This window comes from Brachyistius frenatus, unplaced genomic scaffold (genome assembly GCF_029030835.1).
Source record: "Brachyistius frenatus isolate BFR_SWC_R1_liver_20210118 unplaced genomic scaffold, ASM2903083v1 Contig_55, whole genome shotgun sequence".
Lineage (NCBI taxonomy): Eukaryota > Metazoa > Chordata > Actinopteri > Embiotocidae > Brachyistius > Brachyistius frenatus.
In genome coordinates this window covers 1,856,058-1,882,140 of record NW_027210654.1, presented here as the reverse complement: position 1 = coordinate 1,882,140, position 26,083 = coordinate 1,856,058, and the positions used below count along the sequence as shown (strand labels likewise).

The 26,083-nt window shown below is 40.4% G+C and overlaps 1 protein-coding gene across 1 annotated transcript in view; it reads left to right on the top strand.

Moving 5' to 3' along the window:
* The window catches only part of cdh13 (cadherin 13, H-cadherin (heart)), a 315,876-nt gene extending 292,957 nt beyond the window's left edge, over window positions 1–22,919 (top strand). Inside the window, exons 13-15 of the mRNA XM_069705349.1 lie at window positions 4,575–4,808; window positions 9,090–9,308; window positions 21,231–22,919. Coding sequence (XP_069561450.1) covers window positions 4,575–4,808; window positions 9,090–9,308; window positions 21,231–21,238 — 461 coding nt within the window. The 3' untranslated portion in view covers window positions 21,239–22,919. The remainder of the gene's footprint in view (window positions 1–4,574; window positions 4,809–9,089; window positions 9,309–21,230) is intronic.
* The last annotated feature ends 3,164 nt before the right edge of the window (window positions 22,920–26,083 follow it).

Sequence of the window (26,083 nt, the reverse complement as noted above, 5' to 3'; positions counted from 1 at the left end):
TGCCTTTTGGAAGGAAATGTGGGCACAGACCTGAAACAGCATAATACTAAACTGCTATGAACAGCAGTTAATTGCTGTGGCTGTTGTTTCATTACCCACCGAGATGGCTATTAAGACAGGAAATGTGAGGTTGGAATGCAGAAACTCCTAAAACAATATAATAATTGACTAAGTCCCTCAGAGTGCAAATATTATCTGAGTTAGAGGGAGAGAGTCGAGTTTTAAATGACGCGCACAAAGCACTCTGGATCACCCGGAGTTCCTGAGAGGCAGCGAGCTTCTTGTTTCACATTAACGTGGCCGGTATGTGCCCTATTCTCTTTGCACTGCCATTCATTTTTCAAGAAGTGTACTTGGAGATCGAAACCTCTGTTTAATTGCACAGGAACTCTGCTGCAACCAGAACTCTGTTACATGTGATGGTTTCATTACCCTGAAAAGAACTCATCTTCTTTTGGCATCACAGGAAACACTCTGCTTTTAATATCTCCTGCTTTACTTTTTATGTCCTTTTGTAGTGCCTAACATGTAGAGGTGGGTGTAACACAATGCAAAGATCCATAAATTGCCTGTCTCCTTCAGAAACTTGTAGTGTTTTTAATCAGAACTTTTGTGACAAAGCGGTGTGAAGCAGAGGCCAGCAGACAAGCTCCATTGATGCCGAAGTGGGCTGATGATGACACGGGCATGATGCAACGCAGATAAGGACGAGTGGGAGAAGGCAGCAGCAGAAAAAAAATAGAGTGATTAGGTGTGGGGGGTATTCATTTAGGAAGACAAACAGCTTCATTTAAAGTTAGCCAAGCACAGAGGCACCCTCTCCCACTACAAATGGGTTGAAATTTGCATCTTTTCACTGACGGGGAGGGGGATCCAGGCCCTATCCTCACTCTCCGGGTCTAACGTCTCCAGTGATAATAGATTATCTCGGGTCTCGCTTGAAGAGCTATTCTCTTTGATTTGCTTTTGAACACATTTTCTGTCTGCTTTTGCTGAAGTGATTTCTCTTCGCTCTCGATCTGCCGCTGATATGGTCACACCCACACTTATCGACAGTATATATATAAAGCCTGTTTGCTGTTTTTGTTTCATTCCTCGACTGCATACAGAAAAAGCAAGCGAGTGCCGAGATTGCAGTCATTTCACGATTATTAAACAGTTAAAAAAAAAAATGCCAAACTCGCAACCATTACATTTGATTTCTCCCTATCTCTTATAATCACAATCTGGTGATGGTTTTACAGCTGAGAATGAAATTAAATTTTTGAGTTTAGCGAACAGATCATGATGATTATCTGCTAAACACTCTCAGCAGTTGTAGATAGGACTTCCATGCAGACATGCAATGAAGGAATCTTGAGCAGAAAATATTTTGGTTTCAATCTGGTTCTGCTATCCATCATTCACTTCTCTTGTGTCTGAAAGTCTTGATTTGCTTCACCCAACTAATATTTTCAGATTGAGTTTGAGGTATGCTCATTTATTGTTATCACTACTGCTTTTCTTCTGGTGCAGTGAGGGTACTTCAGCTTTGTAACTGACCCATTGCATGTGTGTTAGTGGGAGTGCAGGCAGCTAAAACAAGCTTTGTGTGCCTGTGTGGATGGGGAGGTGTCTTTATGGGTGTTGGATTACAACCATTATTGTAAAGACTCAGCACCTACACATGACTTTAAGGTTTCACTGTGCTTGACATGCAGTACATTCATGCATTTACACAAATAGTAAATATTTAGCACTTGGATACTTTCCGCCAACACCCTGCCAGAGGGATTTAGCAGCCCGGGAAGCATTTTATGTTGCTTCTGTTTAAGAGGTTGTGAGTAAATAAATAGCCTCAGCATGGAGATGGGGAATTTTTTCATTTAATATATATTCAAAGGGCATTTGACATTTATATTATTGAGCCATGTGAATTTTTCAAGGTAAGTAGTTATTGTGCATGCACTGAAAAAGCAATTGCAGTGTGTGGTATAAGTCAGATGCAGGGCATGTTTACACCCAGACTATATGTACATGAAAAATAAATGAAACACGTGTGGGGCGGCTGTGGCTCAGATGGCAGAATGGGTTGGCCACTAATCGTCGGGGTCCCTAGGCAAGAAACTGAACCCTAAGTTGCTCCTGATGACAAGCGAGCACCTTGCATTGAAGCTCTGTGGTCATTTGTCTCTAAGTGTGTGTTTGAATGGGAAATATTGTAAAGTGCTTGTAGACTGCTGAGGTGAAAAGACGCTAAGTGCAGACCATTTATATTATGCCAACTTGACAGCTACTCTTGTCTTTCCATTTAAAGTCATCATGAAGGAAACCATGCAAAGACTTTCATTTTGAGTGCTCTTTAAGAAATAGTTTGTTATTGAATTTAATGAACAGAATTCATTATTGCATTCAGATAACTGATAAAGCTCTTTCCCAAACGTGGACAAATTTTGTACAACCATATATTAGCAAACATAGGTGGCGGGCCTGTCCAGCTTTGAATTTTTCCCATGCTGAAGTTGTGTACATGGGGTTGTAGTAAGAGCGAGGTTTAGTAATGAAGAGTTTGGTGGGAGGTGTATTTTTGTTTTTAACCATTTCAAAACAACAAAGAAGGAAAAGTGTGAGATCTGTTTGAATATAAGCTGCAGTCATCCAGGTAGCTTGCAACACAACTTCCACAGCATTCAAAAATCATCAAGTAATGTGGTTACATTAGTTTGTGGGTTTTAACACATAGAGGATATCTGTGTATGCACCTGTAGTTAACAGGCTTCAGATTCAGGATGTCAGTTCTTCCCATGCTGTTTATTGGATTTAGGGTTTACACTCCAGGGACTCCAACCAACGTTGCCCCAGATCATCTCTTATATTTTTCAATCTCACTGATCCTTAAAAATGAGTATGTATGAAGTCTGACCAGCCACACAGGTTTATATCAGAACAAAAATAACAGTCTGTTCATCCATTCTTTGTCATCAGATTTATAATAGTATGATTAACTAGCTCCACACTGCAGGAAAAGAGAACACTTTTTTAATTTCCCATTTATTCTGTATTGAACTTCAGTTGATGAGGAATGCGGTCTGTTTGTCTGGGACAAGCAGTTTTAGACTCAATCTTTCAACACGATGCCATAATTGTGAGGAGGGAGGAATTATTTTGTCAAGATTCTCACCATGAAAGAAGTCAACATAAAAACAATCTGTCTGAAATATTGTTGTCAGCCAACTCATGACTCGATTAGCCAGCAAGCTACGGCTGTCATTCTAATCAGCCAATAGACCTTTATCACAGCAGATGATGCAACTTGTCAGAGAAGGGACAGCACAAGTGGAATTAATGATGACTCTGTTCCATTATGTGTCCCAACAAGCCGTGACAGTGAAGCAGTAAGCTCAAAACCAGGCGCTTCCCTTAGCGGGATGCAGCCATCATGAATACACCTGGGCTTCCGCTACAGTGACAAGTCAGGATGTGAGATAGCCACATGGGAGTTATCTATTTATAAGATCCATGTTGAATAATTACTAGGAATTTTGAGTCGTAAATCTGCCACTGTTGCCATCATAAGCCATGTGTAGTGATAAATGGGAAAGCTTTATTTTATTCTTATCTGGTTAAAATCATAATTTGAACACAAGGTTCTGGCCAAATCTGCCTGTGATAAAACTGAAATAGATTTATCTCATCAAATTCATGTCATGTTTTAACTTTAAAACATCCTAGTCATTTTTTTATGTTTGTCTTAAAAAGTTAACTTTCACCAAATCAACATTTCATGGCAGGAACATCTCCTGCTCGGCCTGTTCAGCTTCCTCTAACGGCATCGTAAAATCCCAGACTGGATTTATTGCACATATATCTGCACTTGTTTTTCTCCCCTCTCCACCCTAAATTGTCTGCAAATATATGTATTATTTTACCTTGAAAGATGGAGTAGACCCATTTTCCAATTATAGATCTTGTCTTATGGTGTTAATTGCTGACTGACCTCTGGAGCTGTTATTGGATGCCATGTGGGTTTTTTAATAACCTCTAATCGCAGTGAAACAGAGAGCCATAATAGAGAAGAGCCAAGCTGCTTTTTAACCCAGCATCCTTCAATAAGGTGTAATCTCATCCATACACAGAAGCCGGCCGAATGCCAAGTCAAAACGCTCTTTTGCAAAAACACGAGCCGCTGTGATTCATGCTCTTCCGCCATCGAAATGACATGCGGTTTTGTATTGTTTGGGTTAAATCAGGTCAACTGAGCAGCATGAATCTTATTAAGCTTAGTGACATTTTGTTTTTTAAAAAGCGTCAGGTCTTGACTTGCTCTTGGATTTCAGCTGAACGCATTTTAACTTGGCAGGAATAAAAAACAACAACCCTGAAACCAAATGAGTAATCATGAGTACACCATGTTTTACTGCAGCCACATTGTGTTATGGCTCTTTGCACATCTGTCAAGATCATTATGTTTCACATTCTCCACAAATTGATGAGCATCTCAGCCTACAGCAGAGCACTAAATTTTGCAGCTTGAATTGATTACATCTTCTGTCTTTTACGCTGTCCTTGTATTTGTATATTTCTTCTGTTTCCAGGAACCCCTCCAGCAACAGGAACCGGCACATTGGTCATTCACCTGGAAGACTACAATGACAACGCCCCCTATGTGGTACCATCGGTAGCACGAGTGTGTGAGGATGCTCATGATATGAATGTGGCCATCGTTGGGGGATGGGACAAGGACCTCCCACCCAACGCTGCACCCTTTAAGATAGAGCTGGGAAAACAGCCCGGCCTCGACAAAACATGGAAGGTGACCCGGGTTAACTGTGAGTATTCTATCGTGAAATTAGATTTTTATCCTCTTTGACTGAACTGAACTGAGCATTGTTAGATATTATAATGGAATTTGATAAGAGGAATTTTTTTCACCCATTGAAAGACAATTGGACAGAGTTTTTTTTTTTTATAGGATAAAATACCTATTTATGTTATGAGGTGGTGCTTGAACGGACCCAAATGCGCACACACAGCAGATGACTTGATAGAACACAGGTTTATTCTTAACACAGAACAGATGAATAGTCCAAGGGATTGAGCACAGAGGCAAGTCCAGAATAGCTGTAAGCCAACAGCAGTCACTACCGACCCGGTATCCTTCCGGGGTCGGGGCAGGAACTCGGGCAGAGTCTGGAGGCGTGGAAGGCCCCTGAGACCCGCGCAGGCTGGTGATGATCGGGGGAAACAGAGGGAACGACAAACAGTGACAGGCGGAGGTCCTGACAATTTACTCACCAACAGTGAGCTTAACATTCCACACAACAAAATAACACATTATATGTGAGTCCATTTTTATGTGCCGGCGTCAGCAACAGCCCTGATAGGAAGCATTATGTTTTTGGTGTTTTTTTTCCATGCATGTCTCATATGATGAACGCAGTATCTCACGAACACCTTCATATCTGACACATATGTTCACTTAGGCTCAAGGATGAAAGGATTGAAATATGGTTGTCAAAGGTCACTGGGACCTCACCAACCACGTTTGTGGCCATAATACAATAAGTCATACGCTAATGATGTCAAAATTTTACCCAAATGTCTAATTGACTAAAATAATTAAGTCATGACATTATATATATATATATATATATATATATATATATATATATATATATATATATATCCACAAGGTCAAAGGTCAACCTCACTATGACATCAACATTTTCTGAAAAAACAATTTTCTGGCCATCAATCAATGTCATAACTCAGGAACAGAAGAGGAGATTACGACTATATTTCACATTTTGTCAGATACTGAGTTGTTGACACTAATCTCTGGTGTCCACCTTTGAAGTGTGGTGTTTGTATAGGTCCTCTGTGCTGTCAGGTTGAAGATGTGTGTGAAACATCCACGTTTTCGATTTTTCAATTCTTGGCAGGAACATCCATATTTGTTGCATCGCCTACTATCACGGTCACAACTTTGTGTTCTGTTGGAAAAGGTTTTGTTGATAAAATACCTTGAAAGATATAAGTCGGGACAGAGATGGATGTAAACTGTGAGCCAACTGGTTAGCGGAGGCATTCAACCGCGAGGCGGTAATTCCAGCCATTTTCGTGCAGGTTTTCTTTTCACCAAGAACTTCAAACTCAATTAATCGGAGTACAATTTCATATCCATTCACACCGTGTTGATTGGAGTCCATCCAGTATACAGAGCAGAGCAGTCTTAACTGCAGATGTTCATACAGATCACCTGATACGGATGAAGAGAAATATGATACAGTGAGGGAAGTGGGGAGACGGATAGACAGACAACCAAGACATTGAATCAGGGTTGCATGAACGACGGTGCTGTCAGTGTGTGTGTTTGAGTGACAGACCAGAGCTAAAACCTGCCCAGAGGTATTAGCTGTGACTGACAGCAGGAGAGGGAGGTACAGACACTCCTCAATCACCACCGCTGGAAGAGACAGATAGGGCCAGCAGAGAGAGAGCCCGCTCCCAGTGAAATGGACTGGCACTGCGCTCGTCTCAACTCCGTGTGCATGTGTGGGTGTTTCTGCGGGTGTGTGTGTGTGTGTGGAACCGGGAGAGCTGGTGGTTATGCCTCGACAGTGCAGCGTACTTCTCTATGAAAACAGCCTCCGTTTATGGGTGCCCAGACATACAGCAGCTAGGTTTTTGCTCTTCTGACTACAATTGTTTTTGAATTAATTTTTAAACAACAACATAGACAAATACAATTAAAAGCATGTGGGAAAATATTTTTGTTACAAATATTCCTAAACAGCAAAACACATGAGTCTCCTGGATAATTGAATAGTACTATAGCCCTTTTATTGCAATGAGCAGTGTTCTTTATTTTTAACTTTTAGAGAAGTTGGTTTTTTTTCTTCTGTTTTGCATAGCAGATGTCTTTAAATACTAGAGGCCCCATTAGATTTGTGGGTGTTACAGGACACAAAGTTTAAGGGAGACCTGATATGCAAGTATGAGTGTAAGCAAAACAATACGCTTTGCTATCCTCCCAAAAGCTGTTGGCTACATGAAGTAGATTCATTGAAATCCAAGTGTTTCTACTTAAAATACTGTGATAATTATACGGATGCAACATATTATTTTGACAGAAGCCTAAATACGCAACATTTTAATAACTTGTATCAACATTAATTGTACCACGAGAAGAGCAGAAATATGACCAGGAAACAATCACATTTTGTTAATTAAAAATATAAAACAATTGTTGCCACAAACAGGTACAAAAAGTTGTTTTATTTCACCAAACTGTCGCAGCAAGTGTCTGCAAAGTCCACAGGAAGCAGGAGTGATATCCACAGGCTAACAAGCTAAGAGACAAACAAGAAGTTAGTTTTCTTTCTGACCCCAGAGCGTGGAGAAGAAATCTCGTCCCTCAGCTGCATGAATGGAAAGCGTTGAGAGCAGTGAGTATTGGTACGAGAGCTGTTATCAGCACCGTTTGAGTCATATGGATTTGTTAGAGAGGAGTTGTTAGAACTGATTGATTGCACACAGCTGCAGTAAGCCCAGAGGGGAAAAACATGTAAGTCATTCTTCACCTGCAAGCTGCACAGTGTCACACGATACTCGAGTGACACTTAACACTATTTAATATGCTTCAATTTATATGCAGTACAGTAGTAGTTTTAGTAATTGATATACAGTAAAAGCCAAGAGGGTGGGACGAAGTGAGAACTTTCGATATTAATTCGATTCCTTTAGAAATTTCAAAAGAAACTACTTCGTCGTTCATGTTTGGGCCAACACTGTTGCCATGTAGAAGAAAATAGAGGCGTGGATAAGAGCTGAACTCGATCATCTCTTTGTTGTAGTTATGCCTCCGCACCATCCTTGTCAAATCCATACGAAATTTATCCAAGTGAATCCATTTTAAAAACCCAACTCCCCGAGAGAGATCTTGATATATGAGCCGGTAGGTCCAGCTTTTCATCTTCATGTGCCATGATAAAGTAGCTGATGTAAGACTAGGTTTACCCCCGCATTACACTTTTCCACAGCCCCGAATGGAAATGCTCCAACTTCCAGTCCAGTAACATGAACTATAGAAAAGATGAATGAGACTTCACAAGCCTTAACAAAATAATGCCTCCCTCCTGGCAAAGCTATGGCCCTCACAGTGTACTGATCCCAGCCCAAAGTAGTAATACCTCTGGGAGATTTGAATGTTACATCACCAACACCATCAATAAATCACAGAATAAAGGAGCATTGTCTGGAACAGTGGTGTTCAGTCAGACTTACGAAATTCAAGCCAAAGCTCTCGTCATGGTGTTGGGACAACAACAAGACCTAACTGAGACATTTCCTTGTTGTTGTTTTTTTTCTGTAATGTGTCACCAATCAAATGCATTTGGGTCAAGTGTAAAACATCCACACTATTAGGCAATCGAGATGTATGATATGTTGTGTGTTAAAAACAGGATCTGTGTGATTGTACAGAGATCTGAGGGTGCTGACAGAGAGCGGTTCATGATCAGAGCTTAAAGACACTTTGGGGAAATCTTCATCTCACACTGCAGTGTTGACATTTTTAAAAAGATACTGATGAGCCAGAGAAGTGGGGGTGTATCGTACAAAAAGAAGAGCTTCAATATCTGTGACATGTTTACTTTTTAGTGCTGCTTTTTGACATTTCTCAGCACACAGTTGGACGATGTAGTTTGTCTAATTAAATACGAAGCTTAGTTACCTAACCTGGAGGTAACGGCCTTGGCCGACAGGTGAAATGTGCAGCTTTTGCACATTGTGACACATTTCAGCATAAAGTGAACTGGCGTTCCGATTTTTTTTTTCTCGTGTCTCTTAAGGAATTTTAAAATGTGATGCAACGTAATGTAACAATCTTATGCAACTTAAATGGTGCCAATTTTCGTCGCTTCAGTTGTCAGGAATGGCTTTGCCGCCAGTTACTTGAGTTTGGAGTTGTAATGCACACATTTAGTTTTGCTTTGCAGAAGAGGTAGCTTGTAATGCGGAAATAGATGGACAGTACATGCAGGACAGGCAATTACCGGCCAGCTAATCCATTAAAACCCTCCTTTTTTTCTTCTGTATGTCTCCTGCAGCCACGCACTCCCAGATCATGCTTCTGCACAGTCTGAAGAAAGCCAACTACCAGCTCCCGCTGCTCATCACCGACTCAGGGGTGCCGCCTTTGTCCAACAACACAGAAGTCAAAGTTCAGGTGTGCATCTGTAAGAAGAACAAGATGCACTGCAGCTCTGCCCTCTCCCACCGCGCCAGCCTTCTCGTGCTGCTCGTGACACTCCTGCTTGCCGTACTCTGTAAGTACCACGCACCCGCGTCACGCATGTTTTATATTCTGGTATCCTTGATCAAGTGTGGATTGATTTTGGTGTGTTGCTTCCAATTCATCTTTTGGTGAGAAATTGATAGAGACAAAATGCCAAATGGTGCAGAAGTTTTAAGATAATATTATTCAAATGCAAACAGTAAAGACTTCTGAGTATACAAGTGTCTTTGCACATATGTTCACGTGTACAGATACTTTGTTTGTATCCTTTGCATTCATGCGTATGGAAAGACATCATATTTTTATTTACTATGCAAAAACTGTCTTCTGCATTTCCTGTTTCTGTTTATTTTATTTTATTTATTTATTTAGCCGTCATGCCTTAAGCACTCCCCAGGAAGTCAAACTTCAATTTAGTCTGAATGTCTCATTTAAGCCATTACCGATAGCATGAATAATTCAGCCCCCTCCATTCACAACACATACGGGATGGAGGACGTCCATGGTGAGAAGGAAAATCATTTGCAACTTTAAGGCCTCCAGATCTTGTTCCCCCGTCTGGGCTTGTTCTCTGCAGTTTATAGTCGGGCTCGCTGTATGCCGGAGGCTGGGTACAGCGGCGGGGGTGCTGAAAGAGTGAAGGCGGAGAAGGAGATGAGGAATGAGAGGAGGAGAAGACAAGATATGTTGGATGAAAATGGAAAGTGCAAGGAAAAGAATTTCATTTCAAAAGATGCCGTAGTCGTAATTGTTCCATCTTTGTTCTGTTAATTTGTGTTTTTGAAATGGTTTTTTTGAAGATCATCAGACGAATCACAGCCTCGTTTCCCTTTGTCTTCTCAGCTTTGTTGTCTTGCTATATTGATCATAAAAAAAAAAGGTTTCTCCCTTTTTTCACACGGTCCCGTTGATCACTTCCACTTGCAAATGCGGTCGGCTTCCTGTTTCTCATCCGTTAGCCCTCTCTGCTGCTTTTTTTCCCCCTTCACTGTACCACTTATTTTGCTCTTTTGCTTCCTCTCTATTGAGCAGTCAGCCACACTCACCCAGTAATCTTTTTCTTACAGGCAAAATCTCTGCTTCTTATTTTCCCTATTTCTTGGTATCTGTGAATCCTACTTTCTAGCATGACCCATTGATCTTCCCCTGGGCATGGATCAATCTGTCCATTGATCTGCAGATGACTATGCTGTGTACGGGAAGGTTTTTGTTTGAAGCTGTGCCTTGAAGAACTCGTCTTCTACTCTGTGGATTCAATTTTGAGCACTTAGTTAACTGCAACCTCTGACAAAAAAAAAACAACAAAAAAAAGTCATGATTTGCAGGACTCAGAGTATTAAATTAAACTGACAACACTTAGCAAGTAGCGGCATATGCTCACCCCTCTCCGGGCAGACGACAGGCCATTAGTTGTGGTTTCTCTGCAACACACTCATCATGAGCGTAAGCCGATGCTGTGTCAGCGTTCTCCAACCAGCAGCCACCCCTCACTTTTTATGGCAGCGATCCCGGCTCGAACCGTCAGCTAGCTCTTCACGCTCTCCCTTTTCCGAATACATGTTGTTATCTGCAGTTTCCATGGTAACAGCCTGAACTAGAAAAGCATGATAATTGGTTGACATGCCAAGATGACATTAGGGGAGTCTTCTCTGCAGATGTAGCTTTACTCTGAGTGACAGTAACATGCATTACTCTACTGTAAACAGTGCGGTGACAGACAGTGGCGCTCATTAACTAAAAACCTGCTCTACGTTCTTGGCCTGCCTGTTCCGGCACCCGCGAACGCGTCCATCCAGTCGGAGCGAGGAATGTTTACTAAGTTAGAGGCGACGTAACAGAGAGCAGAGAGTGTCACCCCGGAGCTGGGTATTACGAACAGAGGGGAAAGAAGGACAGTGTGTGTGGGTTTGTGTTTGTGTGTCTCCATTGGGAATCTCAGGTGGTATTACAGCTGGGCAACAGAGATTCCACCAATGCAGAAGCTGAACACCGCTTCACTCACACACACACACACACACACACACACACACACACACACACACACACACACACACACACACACACACACACACACACACCGATACACACACACACACGCACACGCACGCACGCCGGGCGCCCACAGAGACAACTCCTGCTCGAGCTCATCACAGAGACCTGTGCTGGGGGACAGATAGAGGGGACTGATCGCTGCAGTGTATAGTCAGATAGGCTGACAGAGAGGCGGAGAGGATCCTGTTTCAATTCCCTTATCTCCGGGCTGAACTCTGACCCCACAGGAGAGAGATGAGGGGAAGAAAAATGGAAAGTGCCAGAGGGAAAGGATGGGGAAAAGGAGATGAGAGAATAAAGGTGTGGAGATTAAGCTCTTTGGTTTTGTTCTGTTATTGCCCACAAGGCTACAGGCGTGCAGTGCACATAGCCAGCAGTACAGTTTTCTTAATTTCTCTGCTTGCCTGTATCTGTATCTGTCTTCACTTACCCTCCTTCTTTCTGAAGCCCCAACCAGCTCTACTAAACATTACATTCCAATAGAAATAATTAGCATCAACAAATCATTTCCCTCCATAAGGCCTGTTGTGTTTTTAATGAACATAATGAGGAAACATTTGTGTTAAATTTGTTTGCAATCTGTTGCTTACAGATCATTTTGATCCTAGAGGATTTAGCAAAATGTCAATGAGACATTCTGAAGCTTCGAGTTTGGCATTTGGCCATCTTGTTATTTTGCAGCCAGAGGTGATCATATTTGGACGAGCTCTGAAGAAGCAAGCAATGACTCTGACTCCATCTGATTAGTAACCCGACGATACTACGCCTGCCCACTTATAGCGGAAACCTGCACCATGGGCCTGTCAATCATACAGACACGACCCCAAACATACTGCTTTTTGAGGCCTAATATCTAATTAATGACGGAATTATTTTCAGATCGACCGCTAGAAAACTAATAATAAGGAGTGACTTTAGCGAAGGACACCATTATAACTTGTGGAAAACATGTATTGACTTTGTATTTCATGAGAGAAGTTGAATGGGAATCTATAGAGCCAGAACCCTTTTGGAGCCAACCTCTATAAGGCTCTCAGTGGTATTGCAGTTTAAGGCACTTCTGCATTGGCCTCATTGTTTACCGCACATTATTATATACATTTAATATGTACATAATGTCAAGCATTTAGGAAAAGATGAAATAACTAATACATATTTAAATTATAAACACGGTTAAATAGCAGCCCTGCTGCAGCAAAATGTGGATATGACAGACAGCAATTTCTCGTTGTCATAGTAGCACAACATGCTTCTCTGTGACTTTTTGTGCAATTTTTTCAGGTGCACAGCAGTTAAAAATGGCTCTTGTCATAATAAACAATGGTAAGATCTGTCATTGTAAATAGAGATCAAACAAATGAAAGCCTTACAAGAAAGCCTTAAACTGTCTGGCCAAAAGAACTGAAAACAGGCTTTGATGTGTAATTGTAATACTGACATTTAGTAATGTATTATTGTACTAGAAGGCTTCAAGTTTCCATGTCACACGTGTTTGAATTGCAGGGATTTATGGTGACCACAGAAACGTTTCCCCCGAAGCAGAATAATGTAAACGTATGTACAGACATTAATCAGCACAGTGAAGCTCAAACACCCATGTGAAGTTCAAATAAAAGCCTGTATATTTTTAGTGGAGAAGGACCTAAGCAATTTTAATTCACTCAGACAACTTGTCAAAAATGGAAAAAGAAAATTAATTTAGAAAGTAACCTTTTCCGTTATCAGCTCAGTCTTTATTTTTTCGACATTACACCTGCCATGATGAATGTGCTAGAAGCAGAAGAAAGACGCAAAAAGCTCGCTGCTTTGAGAGAGAGAGAGAGAGAGTGCATACGTCGAGTATAAAACTGTAACTGAAGTATATTTAGATTCATTGTCAAAGTTGAATTCACTACAAAATGTAAAAGTAATATTTCATAGTTTTAGATGGTTTTCTTTTTTTGTTTTGTTTGTTTTTCATTTTTGTATTTTTTTTAATAGCTTACACAGCAGAAAAATTCAGAAGTATTTTAGGGACAGTGAGGTTATCACTGCTCATAAAACAAGTATGGATACTCAGTTTTGATCCTCTGCTTTACTGCATATGCATGTACTGTATGTGCACCAGCCTTAACGGCTTGAACTGGCAGTAAATGACAGCAGGTACTGTATGTGTGAAGTACATTTTTGATCAGTTGCCCAATTTTGTTAGGTGTCATTTTTGTGACCCGGTAGCTCACACTGGTGCCAAGATGCGACCTGGTCTTTGATGTTGCACAATATACGGTGTCTGCAGCAGTCTGTTTTTTAATTTTTTTTATTTATAAGCGTGTTTGTATTAAGAACAGGGGTAATTCTGAGTATCTGAGTGTTAATGTATTTCTGACGGAGGCTGACGTGACTAGAAACAGAAAAGACCTCAGCTGATCACAACTTTCCATCCGTCCTCCCAAACCTCAGCAGCTCGACTTAGCAACACCACCAAAAGTAGAGCGCCGTCCTCCCTGGCTTTCTGTCCTCGCTCTCAGCCATATAATGCTCCACTGGGGTTGTTTTTTCAGAACCTTAAATAATGTATGTAACCCTGCAGGACAAAGAGGGAGGGTGAGCGCTTGCCTGTGTGTGCAGAGTGCCAACATACAGTATACTGTGTCTTCTAATGCTGAGGAGACCTTTGTCTGCTGTTGCTGGATTGGTAGCTAAAATCCCAGCGCTTTGCACATTCACTCCCCTCCATTGTCAGCCTTCCTTTTGATATCACCGTGCCACACATCTGCTGCACACGTACTGTAAATATACATACACAGTGATTACCATAAAATAGGTAACAATTCCAGTATTATCCTGCAGTCCTGTAGAGAGTAATGCTCGCAGATGCACAAAGACAAACACACATTCAGATCGGGGGTGTTCGCCTGGGATAAGAGTTCCTAATTGGGCAAACTAAGTGCATGTTTCCATATGCAGCAGAAGCACACAGAAAAATGAAAGCTGCTCATAAAGATGACTAATTTTAAAAGTCATTACAAGGAGGAATGCTTCGCTTTACATTGCAATACAGCTCACGTGTGGCCTACCAACACAGATGACCACACTGCCCCCTATCAGTACACATGTGAACTGATGTGAACATGCACTATCTCTCCTGCAGCAGCCTCACTTTTGCTCGAAATAAAATGTTCAAAGTTGATGATGTGAGGCCGGAGGCCAGGCTGGACAGTATGTACATAATGCACATTTTACACGTATAGGTGGTGCAGACATGGCTGTACTTTGGAGATTAGTATGTTGTTGCCCATACTGACTGAGTGTGAATTTGTCTTGTTTGAAAGAAGGTGCTAAACTGAAAATGTCTCGGGGGATGGATGCTGATGCTCTTACCCGTATTTCTAGCCCTTCTTTTGCACTCTCACGCGCGCACACTCATTTCATCCCACGCTGCGCCAATTCACCCCGCGTGCGCTCAATTTAGGAAGGTCCGCGAGCTCAAACTGCACACTAAAATCTTTTCCTTCCAGGATTACAGGCATCAGCTGCAGATTTGCTTGTTGTTGATGCATTGCAGAGAACTACTGCTTCTCCCCGTGTTTCTCCGTATTTTCAGCCAGAGTAATAATGTAAGTCTAAGAGTAAAGGAGAGAGTGTGAGTGAAGGGGCGGAGTAAAAACAAAGCATTTACCGTTAAACACAACAAATAACTCTCAGCCCAGATGCCACTAATTTACTTCCATCCTCCTGGGATTTGAGTCCACACTATTCCTCATCTCTGATCCCTCGCTTCACTCTGACAGCCACTTTTCCTTTTCCTTTTGCAGATCCGCAGTAATCCCCTCCCAGCCAGAGAGACAGGATGTTTAGGGGCTTATTTACTCTTGTAAAAATATGAGTTTTTCACAGCTTTCTTTGAAGAGACCTCAAGTCAGAGTGATGTGTACGGTGGAAGTGTTGTTTCTGCCTTCAGATCAAGCTGTGAAGGGGTTTTGATCTTTGCACTGAGATATGAAAAGACTCTCTCTAGAGCATTTGAAAAGGTGTACTTGCTCTTTTCTTGGGACAACATGCTATAACTGACTGACCTGTAATATAATGAATGTTTAAATGGCTTTATTAGTTATTTACTAACGATATAATGAAAAGTTATATTCCACTAGAAAACCCTGAGTAAAGGCTTTCATCCGGTTTCTAAAGAATTTCATTGCTTGATTATTTGTAGATTATTACCTTTCGTTAGCATGTAAACGGTATGTGGTAACATTTCTAACAACCCAGAAAGTTGCTATATTTGCTTTAAATATATATTAATCATTTGTTGATCATTAGCAAGTCATGCTTAAAGGCTTCATGAATTGTTCATGACTGAAAGGTTGTTGCATCAGACCACAGTTATGTTTTACTCATGTATTATGAATGATTTGTTGGTACATTTGTTGGTACATCTGTTAACAGTCTGCGATTTACAGGGACTTTTCAGTTACAAATCAGAAGTTGCTAAAAAAAAAAACCATCTAGATAAATTCAAAAGCCAGATGTAGTACAAATGTGAACCAACTGATTTTTACAGTCTGGCATATAAATGACAGCGTTTAAATGGACCTTTCTCACAGCTGATTTCCATTAAAGGTCAATAAAAAATTATGGCAGTTTCACAATTTAAGTGTTTTAGTACCAGGACCTTGTTATTGTGTATTGGTCTCTGTCATAGTTTATGGGGACACTTTAAAGGAATGAGACCATTATTGTAAGTAGAATTCCTAATAAACTAGTCTTCAGTTTTCCTCATTTTAACAAATAAATGACAATTGTTACAAATGTTAAACATATATATACCTTGTAGTATTGAACAGCAAGTGCAGTTCATACCAGCTACACACTTCTGGGGTTAACAAACATTAATTGAGGAGTCGCCTTGTCATAGACACAAAAGAGGAGAAACTGTGAATCTATTTACAAAACAATTACAGAAACTCACATTGTTTTCATGGAGAAGTCAGTTAATAATTGTTATTTTTCAATCATCCCACAAGCCGCCATGATGTGATTTCATGCCGCACGTTTGTGAAGGCAAATCTATTTTAAATCTGAGGCAGGAATGATGGAGTCCGCCATTAACAATAAAACTACTGTTGAAAGGCAGCGACAGAATACAAGATTAAATCAAATCTAAAACTGATATACTTCCTGACACGGGGAATCTTACTTTTGTATATTTGCCCTAAAGCCCTGAATGCATTTTAATTGATTATTCAGCTGATTGTCAAAGTCAATCTCTGATTGTATAGATTTGACTCCACGATCTTGTTCATTATTAGGTTTGAGATAAAAATGATCAGAAGTTACTCATTAAATACAACTCTTGCAATTAAAAAAAAAGACATATATATAACTCATTCATCATTATATCCAGGGTTGGTAGGCCTTATTAACTTTCATTATATTCAGTGTTATCCTGACAGAGTCTCCGTCTTCCTCTATAATGTTTCTTCATGCTGCAATGCCTCTGTTTTCGTCGAGCAGCCGTGACATACCTGGTCTAATCAACTGTCACCCTCCTCTCCTCTTAGCAATTAGGAAGGCTGGGAGACGGTTACTGTTCCCCCCAGTGTCCTGATTCTTTCTCGCCTCCCACAGCTTTGTTAAATTTACATTTTATGCATTAAGCTAACGCTTTTACCCATAGAGACTTCCAATAAGCGGAGACCAGAAGACAAGTCAACATCAGTGAATCACTCCATTAGGTCATTTACGATGCATACATGGTGAGAGTAGGTGTGAGCCAAAAAGCATTTCTTTTCTTTTCTTTTTTTTTCTGGTGTTTTGAAGTGGAAATAGCTTCTTTTTCTGGCACAAGTAGCTGTTTTTTTTCATGTATTATTGGAATGGGAGAGTAACGACATATACAGGATCTTGTGTTGTATATATTGGACCTTTTCCAAGTGGCAAAAAGATGTGAGAACATTATGCAAGGCATGATAAATGTCACAGTCAAACCTTATATTTACATGTAGCCTATGCACCTCTGATGCACCTCTGTGTGTGTGTGTGTGTGTGTGTGTGTGTGTGTGTGTGTGTGTGTGTGTGTGTGTGTGTGTGTGTGTGTGTGTGTGTGTGTGTGTGTGTGTGTGTGTGTGTGTGTGTGTGTGTGTGTGTGTGCGCGCGCGCGCGCGCGTCTGTGTTTGATAGGACTGCACAGATCAGCAACCATGGCGACAAATGTGCTTCGAGGAGAAATGTGATGTAGCGGGAATCATTATGGAAACTTTCCTCTGTGAGTCTCTGCAGGAGCACAGTGTGGTATTGTAGTTGATTCCGCTAGGTGTAACATAAAGTGACTCATTCATTACCAAACCAATCTCAGGTGAAGTGATTACTTTCTGTTCGTTCCTCTCTTTTTCACTTCCTCTTCTTCCTTACCTAATTCTCCCTTTCATCTCCTCCTGACCGATGAGTTCATAATCTGTGTCTGTGTTGGAACTAAAGGGAATTGATTCAGCAACGTATTTTCATGTCAAACCTTATCTTTTTAGCCAGAGGGGAAGAATTGCGTCTTTTATATTCAGTTCTTCATGTGAGGGGGAAACAGGGCTGCCTGGGTCTCATTAGATTTTGCAAAAAAACAATGTCTCAGTCTCGAGTGTTTCTCAGGTTTTATTTCCTCTTTTTAGGGCGACACTGGGCATGAGGGGGGAGGGCACTACAAGACAAACTACAGGGGAAGAAAAATCTGTCGGCCCCCACCCGCTCCATACCCACCCCTCTATTAGATATTCACCTCCATTCGGGCAGGCTTCAATCGCTTCGGAATTTTTTTGAAGTGTATAGTCCATTTCATTTCACAATGTCTTGGAAAATTATATCTCACATTCCTCAAGACTGCTCCCTAATCTCATAGAGAGAAGGAGAGAGAGAGAGAGAGAGAGAGAGAGAGAGAGAGAGAGAGAGAGAGAGAGAGCGAAGGCAGCGAAGATGATGGAGAATAAAGACAGAAAACTGACTGAAAGACCGATTGGCATGTCAACAGTCAAAATGCATGATCAGTTTGTCTGACTGACACTGGCTGCCAACTTATTAAACAAAGCACACAAGAGCTGAGAATATACCAGTGAGATCCCACTCATGAGCTCACAATATCAACACATAAAGGACAATGCAACAGTAAACGCTTTGGAAACAAACACTAGCTATGACAAATTGCCACCTCCAAATTTGTTGTTTTACACCACATTTTGTTGCATGCATTTTGCTAGATTAGCAGTAAAAGGCACGGCTTATAGGTAAGCCTGTTAAGCAAGGCAAAATGCTTATGGTACACCTGATCCATTCCTCTTGTCAACTGCTGCATCTGTGTGCTTAGGTGTTGTACTTACAGTAAACACAGTCATCTGCTTCTCCTCTTCTGCTATTGAAGCATCTCTCTCCTTAAGTAAGTTTTTAGTTGATCCCAGTGTGATAACGGATTAGGTTTGCAAAGTGCATAAAACCTCTCCATTTAAATATTCAGTATTTTTATTGGGCTGAGCCATTCACATTTAAGAAATATCTTTACCAGTAAAGGCTTCAGTAATGTGTAAAGAAGTTGCCATGGCACCGTCTAATTAACCATGTAAACTGTACAAGCCATACAAGCAAACAAAATAAACCATACAAGCTGTATTCATTTACAAATATTATTGTATTGGGATGAATACCATTAACTGTCAAATGGAACTGTCATGATATCAGATTTTCACTACTTGATTAATGTGGTAAAATTATTTTACAATAATTATATTATAATGATATATGTAGAACATTTTTAGCAAAACAATAATAATGCAATCAGTAAAATTCATCTTTAACATTTGTTTGTTGTATGTTTTGTCTTTTTTATCGCAAAATAAAATAAAAATAAAGTTCTGAAGGACATCATGTCCTTGGCTATAAAGTAGGCAAATGGTTCAGTGATGACGTCATCCCAAAATGCACTAGTCTGCTTTTCATTTCTTATCCGTTTATGTGTTATTATGTGCATAACATGATATAAAAATAAATAAATAATATCACAGTTATTATCAGTACAGTTAAATTGCGACACCATTATTGTAAATCTTTACATGTACAGTCGATGTTATCTTCTTTCATGTATATATAGAGTAAGTAGCCTGACATTGTTCGCATAACACTTTGTAATTTCATGTATATCGAGTTAATATTGTGAAATATTTATGAAATCTCTGTAGTTTAAATAATTCATACGTTTTGGATCAGATGTGTTGACGATATTCTATTACCTCTTCTAAATGTATCAATTAGCAGCTTATCTCTATCACAGCAGACCATCCAAGTTTACATTAGTTAGCTGGGACTTTCTTCTATTAGTGTAGGCTTCTTATGAACAAAAAGGGGATTAGTGGACAGGTATGAAAACTAAAATTTAGGTCCGTTTGTTGTTAAAGTAAGCTAAATATTGTTTAAAATGTAATGCCATTTCATTTAATTAAATTAAGTGTTGTGGAGAGTGTGCACACTGATGAGTGCACTTGTGTAGCAAATGAAGAGCTCATACACAGAGTGAAGCACAATTCGAATTTAGTGAGAGCTGAGTGACATTTACCTGAACCCGCGGTGGACATTTTGGTAGTAACCGCAATGTTGATGTTTTTTTGTTTTTTTTAATAATTTTGTCTGTCTCCTGTTTCATCCTAAAGTAGCGCTAAAGGACGTAGCGGAGGCCCAGCACACACCATGTTCAATACTACAATCAAGACATATCAGAGAACAGATAAAAAAAACAAAAAAAACGGGGAGATAAGGAGAGAAAAAGAGGAGAGAAGATGAGCAAAATGGCAAAGAGCAATGAGGGTTTCTGTCGAATGCACAGCCGTCTCCAGACATGTCAGAAATAGAGAGCAGACTGGGAGGAGATGGCTGGCAGAGAGGCAATCAATAAACTCTCACATTTCATGCTGCAGCCCGTGTGTGTGTGTGTGTGTGTGTGTGTGTGTGTGTGTGTGTGTGTGTGTGTGTGTGTGTGTGTGTGTGTGTGTGTGTGTGTGTGTGTGTGTGTGTGTGTGTGTGTGTGTGTACACATGTCCCTACCGTGTTTATTCGTGACTGTGTGCGTCTCTATCATATCAAATTTTGACCTCGCTCATTGAAAGCAATTGTACCAGACTGATGAGACAAACTGTCACATTACCAGAAAACATACCCGACCTTACTGTACACTTATCTTTTCTTTTTTTTTGGACTATCAAACCTCTGTATCAGCGGGAATACACAGCATCAGACCAAATTTAACATTTGACCTATGATGCTTGCAGGTTCTTGCAAAAAATGTGTTGTGTGAGGCGAAACAGATTCTCCTCTCAGAAGCCAGTCAGGATTCCGGGCTGAGTTGTTGAACACTGTTGAACGCTATTTTTTTTTTGCTTGAGAGCTGCCCTGTGTAAACTGAAATCACTGAAGAAAACTTTTAAGCATTATCAAAGCACAGATTAGAACCCAATTCATCTTAACCACAGCCACTCCTGAAAGCATCTCTTAATGGCATGGTAAATGAAAAGCTTTGTTTACTTATCAGCGGTGTACATTTGGAGAGAGTTGCTTGTGATCAGCAGTATCGATCGAACTGTCCAGAATGCTGAAGAAGGTACACACTGACACACTTTCAGTGTTGACTTTCACATTAAAGCCAATTGCATAGTTGCTACTGCCTCGGAGGTGGCCTGAGAGTGAACAAATATAACTTCTCTGTCCTGTCCTCACTGAATCTTTAATGCGACACCATCACCTGTCTTGCATAATTGATTATCTGGTTCGGTGATGACCTTGACTTTACAGTATCTCCTATCTTTTCTCCTTTCTTTCCCACACAGTTCTCCTAAACTTTTTTTTTTCTCTCCTGTTTCCTCTTTCTCCTCTCTTTCATGTCTTCTCCCACCAGGCCTGTAGATTCTGCTGAAACTCCCCGTAGTACTTCTTGCAACACTGAAAAGCAACGACTTATCTCCCCCACGCAACCCAGGCTTAGGAGAGAAGAAGAAGACGAAAAAGAAGCGAGAAGAAGTCTTCTCACCACGACAAATCAAACAAGAAAATATACACAATCTCCACCGGCACAACTGCTGTATAACACCACTCTGCGTTTAAAAAAAAAAAAAAAAAACCCTCCTCACTTATCCTCCTGCCACTCGTCTCCTTCTCTTTGTCTTTACTTTCCTCGTTGCATCTGTCCTTCCCTATTTCACTCTTCTCTTATCGCATCTCCACATTTTCCTTCCAGACTTTCTGACTTGTTTTTCTCTATACATGTCCTCTTCCCTCCTTCACTTCATCCACAGTGGATTATTCCATTTCCTTTTTTTTTTACGGTTTTCATTGTATTCCATTTTGGCACCTCTTTGCTGCACTGGCAGGCAAATACTGCGTGTTAGCAGCGTTCATGGGAACATGCCACAACCGTAGGAGATACTTGAAACACCATGTATATTGATATTGTAACAAAACAAAAGGTAGAAATCTAATTCATATTGAACCACTTCTGAAATCTCCAGTCTTTTCCCTCAGTTCATGTGAAGCCTCTCGCTCCATCCCCGGTTTTCCCTTTCTTCTCCTCATGACTACCTGTTTTTTTCTCTTTTCCTTTTTCCCGTCTGCTCCAGCCTTCCTTCCTCCACCCTTCCCATACATAGACATCTATCTGCCTCTCCCTCCCGGTCTCCCCGTCTATCTATTGACCTCTCTCTGTCTCTCACCAGGCCAGGGAACACTGCAAAGGCTGAGCTGCTGTCCTGGTCAGGGGAAGAGCATTGACTTTTTGATGTGTTCCTTTCTTTTCTCGTCACAGACTGTGTTTGATCTTGTTTCCCTCTTTAAGCGGAGAGAACAAAGCCTGTTTTCTTTGTCTGCAGTGGTTGTGGTCTTTTAGGACAAGGTGGTAGCCATAAGCCTTCAAAGTCAGAAACTCTCTGGAGTCCTTTCTTCGATTTGCTTCTGTTTTTATTGCATTAGTTGTCATGGAGTGGAAAACGGTATATCTTTATAGTAACGGTGTAAACCTTAAAACAAAAAAAAAGTACTATTATATAAATATTTTATTTTTTACCATTGTATAAATATACAGTATTGATTAACTTATGTACTTTGATTGCAAGTTCTTTGGTCACCCACACAGTGAGTAAATTAAAAAAAAAAGAGAAAACCTTTTTTCCTGTGAATTTTAGGCACTATTTCTAATGCTATTGATGTGTTGACTATTTTATTGTAACATCTTTTGTTTTGTTTTATTTTTTTATTTTTTTTACTTTATTTTGAAATCTGTGATTAATTGCAGAATCAGGAGTCTTGTTTTGATGACTGCATTTGTGTTAAGGTTCAATTTTGTCTCCCGTCATTTCTGCCCTCTCCTGTTCTCTCCCCATCGCTCATTACAAGTCACAAGAAGATGTGTATGAAGAAAACAAAGGCTGTGGTTTTGGTGGATAGTTTCGCTTTTTTCTCTTGCGCTCATTTAAGGAACTTAGCGTGTGTGGGTCCGTTTGGAAGACCACCTTAAAGAAAAGATGACATTTTGAATGAGTTATGTCTGTCTTTTGCACTAATTTAATAAAGCCGTTACTGAAACTTCCCACAATGCTGTTTTGCAGATGGTGTGCTTACTAAAAGGCTATTGGATTTATATTGAAAAGGGTTTGTGTTCCCATTTACCACAGTGTGTGTAAATATATTATGTGTATCTGTGCATTTTTGTATCTTCATTTCAATCAAAGGGTTTTAAATTTGGGGAAATATGCTTTCTTGTCCCAAGTTAAATGAGAAGATCGATAGAATCTCACATTTGCCTGTTAAATCTTAAACTAACCAAGAAATGTTTAAGTTAGCTTAGCATTACATCTGGGGGAGCGGGAAACAGCTAGCCTGTCAATCAACGCCACGAGTTTGGCATTTTAGCTGTCGCCATCTTGTTTTTTTGGAGCCAATAATGACTGTATTTGCAGGAGAGGAGCAAGGGGTGGATCTGATTGAGAACCTGAGGACACTATGCCTAACTACGTATCCTGGAAACCTGACAGCACCCCAGGCATGTTATTAAACCAGGCATACCTCTCTTTGAGGCTTGATATCTAATTAATGATGGAATTACTTTCAGAAGGTCCGCCTGAGCACTGATTAGAAGGAGTGAATTTAGTGAATGACACCATAGCGACTTGTTGAAATAATGTATTGATTTTGTATTTGATGAGACAAGTTGACAAGTAGAAATCTGTTGAAGCCAGAGTTGTTGTTGTTTTTTTTTTAGCCAGCCCCTAGTGGCCCTCAATGGTATTGCACTTTTACAGCACTTCCACATTGGCTTCATTCTTCAGACCCAAAGATTACATCCATTTTCATATAAAGTCTATGCTATCAACACATCTTAACATTGCCAGGGATCATTTAAAATGTTCCTTTAACAAAGAACCATCTGAAACACCCATTAGATCATTGATGGTTTTAAGCAGCAGCTGCTGGATTTTTGCCTTTGGGTAAAGAAACAATCGTGACTACAGATGCAAGTTTCACAACAGCCTAGAACAGTGTTCTGCCACACAGACCCATTAAAGGATGTTACCAGTGTAAAGCATGTTGAATGTTGGCTATGAATAAGTGTGACTCACCAAATATTCCATTTGAGCCTGTAGTACAGTTCAACCTCTGAAACCCTCTGATTTATCTTCAAAAAGAGCAGGTGAATGAGAAAAGTGAGTAAGCAAGAGAGAAGGTACAAGGACGAAACAAAAGAGGATGGACCGTGAAAAAAAGAAAGACAGCGGAACAACCATTGCCATCGGTTCTACTGCTCTACAACTCTATTCTTTTCTTGACAGGTGCTGGACATTGAGTCAACAAAATAACTTAACCTGAGCGGTTATAAGAGGGTCTCCACTGATGTATGCTGTCACCAGCTGGAGTGATGTCGCACCAATAATAATGGCCTTTTTTTGTCCTGGTTGATGCAGTATCTCTGTAGTGGCACCCAATTTCACTTGAATGGAAACTCCTCAAGTTAAAATAGTCAACCGTATTTATTCATGGCTTCAATTTTTTTTAATACTCGAGTCTTCAGCAACACAGAGATACAACCCAGTAGGTGATGCCTGGATAGCAGTTTGATGTCAGCTCACTACACATGTAGCTGTCAACTTTGATTATCGCAATAAGCTTTCATTCAAAACTCATCTCTCTTTCCCAAGTTATTTAACGATCTGCAAGTCTCCACACGCTTTCCTTTATTACTTGAGAGTCACTTTTCAAATGAGATTAGTGTATATCGGCTGAAACTCTGTTATTGAAATGATATCTCTGATCTCTGCATTTGACGTGTATAGATGTGAACACTTCCCAGTCAAGCTGTCATGGTTGATCTGTGCTTTTTCTACTCAACAGAACCTATTATTTGCGCTACACTCTCCAGTATTTTTGTGTCAGACTCTTCACGGTTGATGGAGGTTTTAAAGACGACCTTTTAGATCAAATGGAAGCCCATAGGCAGTAAAAGTGAGAGATGAATCCACTGGCATGTTTCTGTAAAACTGTACTCATTCACAGTCTAGTGTTGCCATAGATTAAGGGTTTTCAACGTCTGACTCCTGTAAATTTTGGAGCTACAGAGCCCATAATTGTTTCCACTTTGGCCAAATGACACCATTAAACGCATGCCAATTTACCTGTTAGCAGTTCCTGTTTGCAAAATGCCAATAGATGTAGAGGCAGCTTTCACTGGATAACTTTAACATGGAGCAAATCACAGCAAGCTTTGGACTCTGATTTTTCAGTGGATTTATGGATATGCATTTGTTATGGACATCACACAAAGTGTAAGTTAAAAAAAAAAAAAAAAATACGACTAAAAGGATGTGTGTTATGTCTGTGTGTTCAGCGAGGACTTGGCACTTGGCTCCCGAAGGTTGTAAAGTATCGACTCTGTCACGGCCGCTGCGGCAGCTCCAATTGCTGGCTGTGTTTCTAAGCAGGTCAAATCAACAGGTTAAGCTACAATGACTAACTTCCTGTGGTTTTTAACACACCTGCTCCTTTGACAGTGTCTTTGCTTGATATCTCTGTCGGTGACCCCTCTTCAAGTCTCACGTCGTACTTTTTTATCACCTCTGCTGCGGACATGTGGACTGTATGCTGCTGTATATACTCTATACCTGCATACATGTGCACATCGGCGCTCTTAAGTGACTGCTTATGAGATGCAGATGAGACAAATGGTGGCTGTAGTTTACATTTATGAAACATAACACGGCAGCAGTTTTTAGTTCATGTCTTTTACACCCACCTCTTGCAGAATACTGTGATACAATGGCACATGTTGTATTTCTATTGCTGGCACTCAACTGATTCATGTGTCATCTTTCCTTTTTGTGTTACATTTCAGGTACTCATGGGTAAAAAGCAGCAAAGAGAAAACTCAAAGGTTGACAAAGTAGGACAAGGTGAGCACTGAAAGGAAGGACAAACAGGAACTTTAACGGTTACTAAGTGGTGACAAAGTTGGAAAACAAACTGAGTTTCAAATGGCAGGAAAGAAATATTGTGGAGGAAAAGCAGGGTGACTTTTCCTCTGCCTCTCAGTGGTTTCAAAACAAACCCATCCAGTGTTTGGAGCATTTCAATTTTGCTTCTTAAATATAAATGGCTGCTTTATAGCTTTGCCAGCATTGTGGATCTCCTCCTCACAGCTCTCTATAAGTTTAATTCTGGAAATGCCAATAGCAACCATACTATCCAGTAATAATGATAGTAATATCC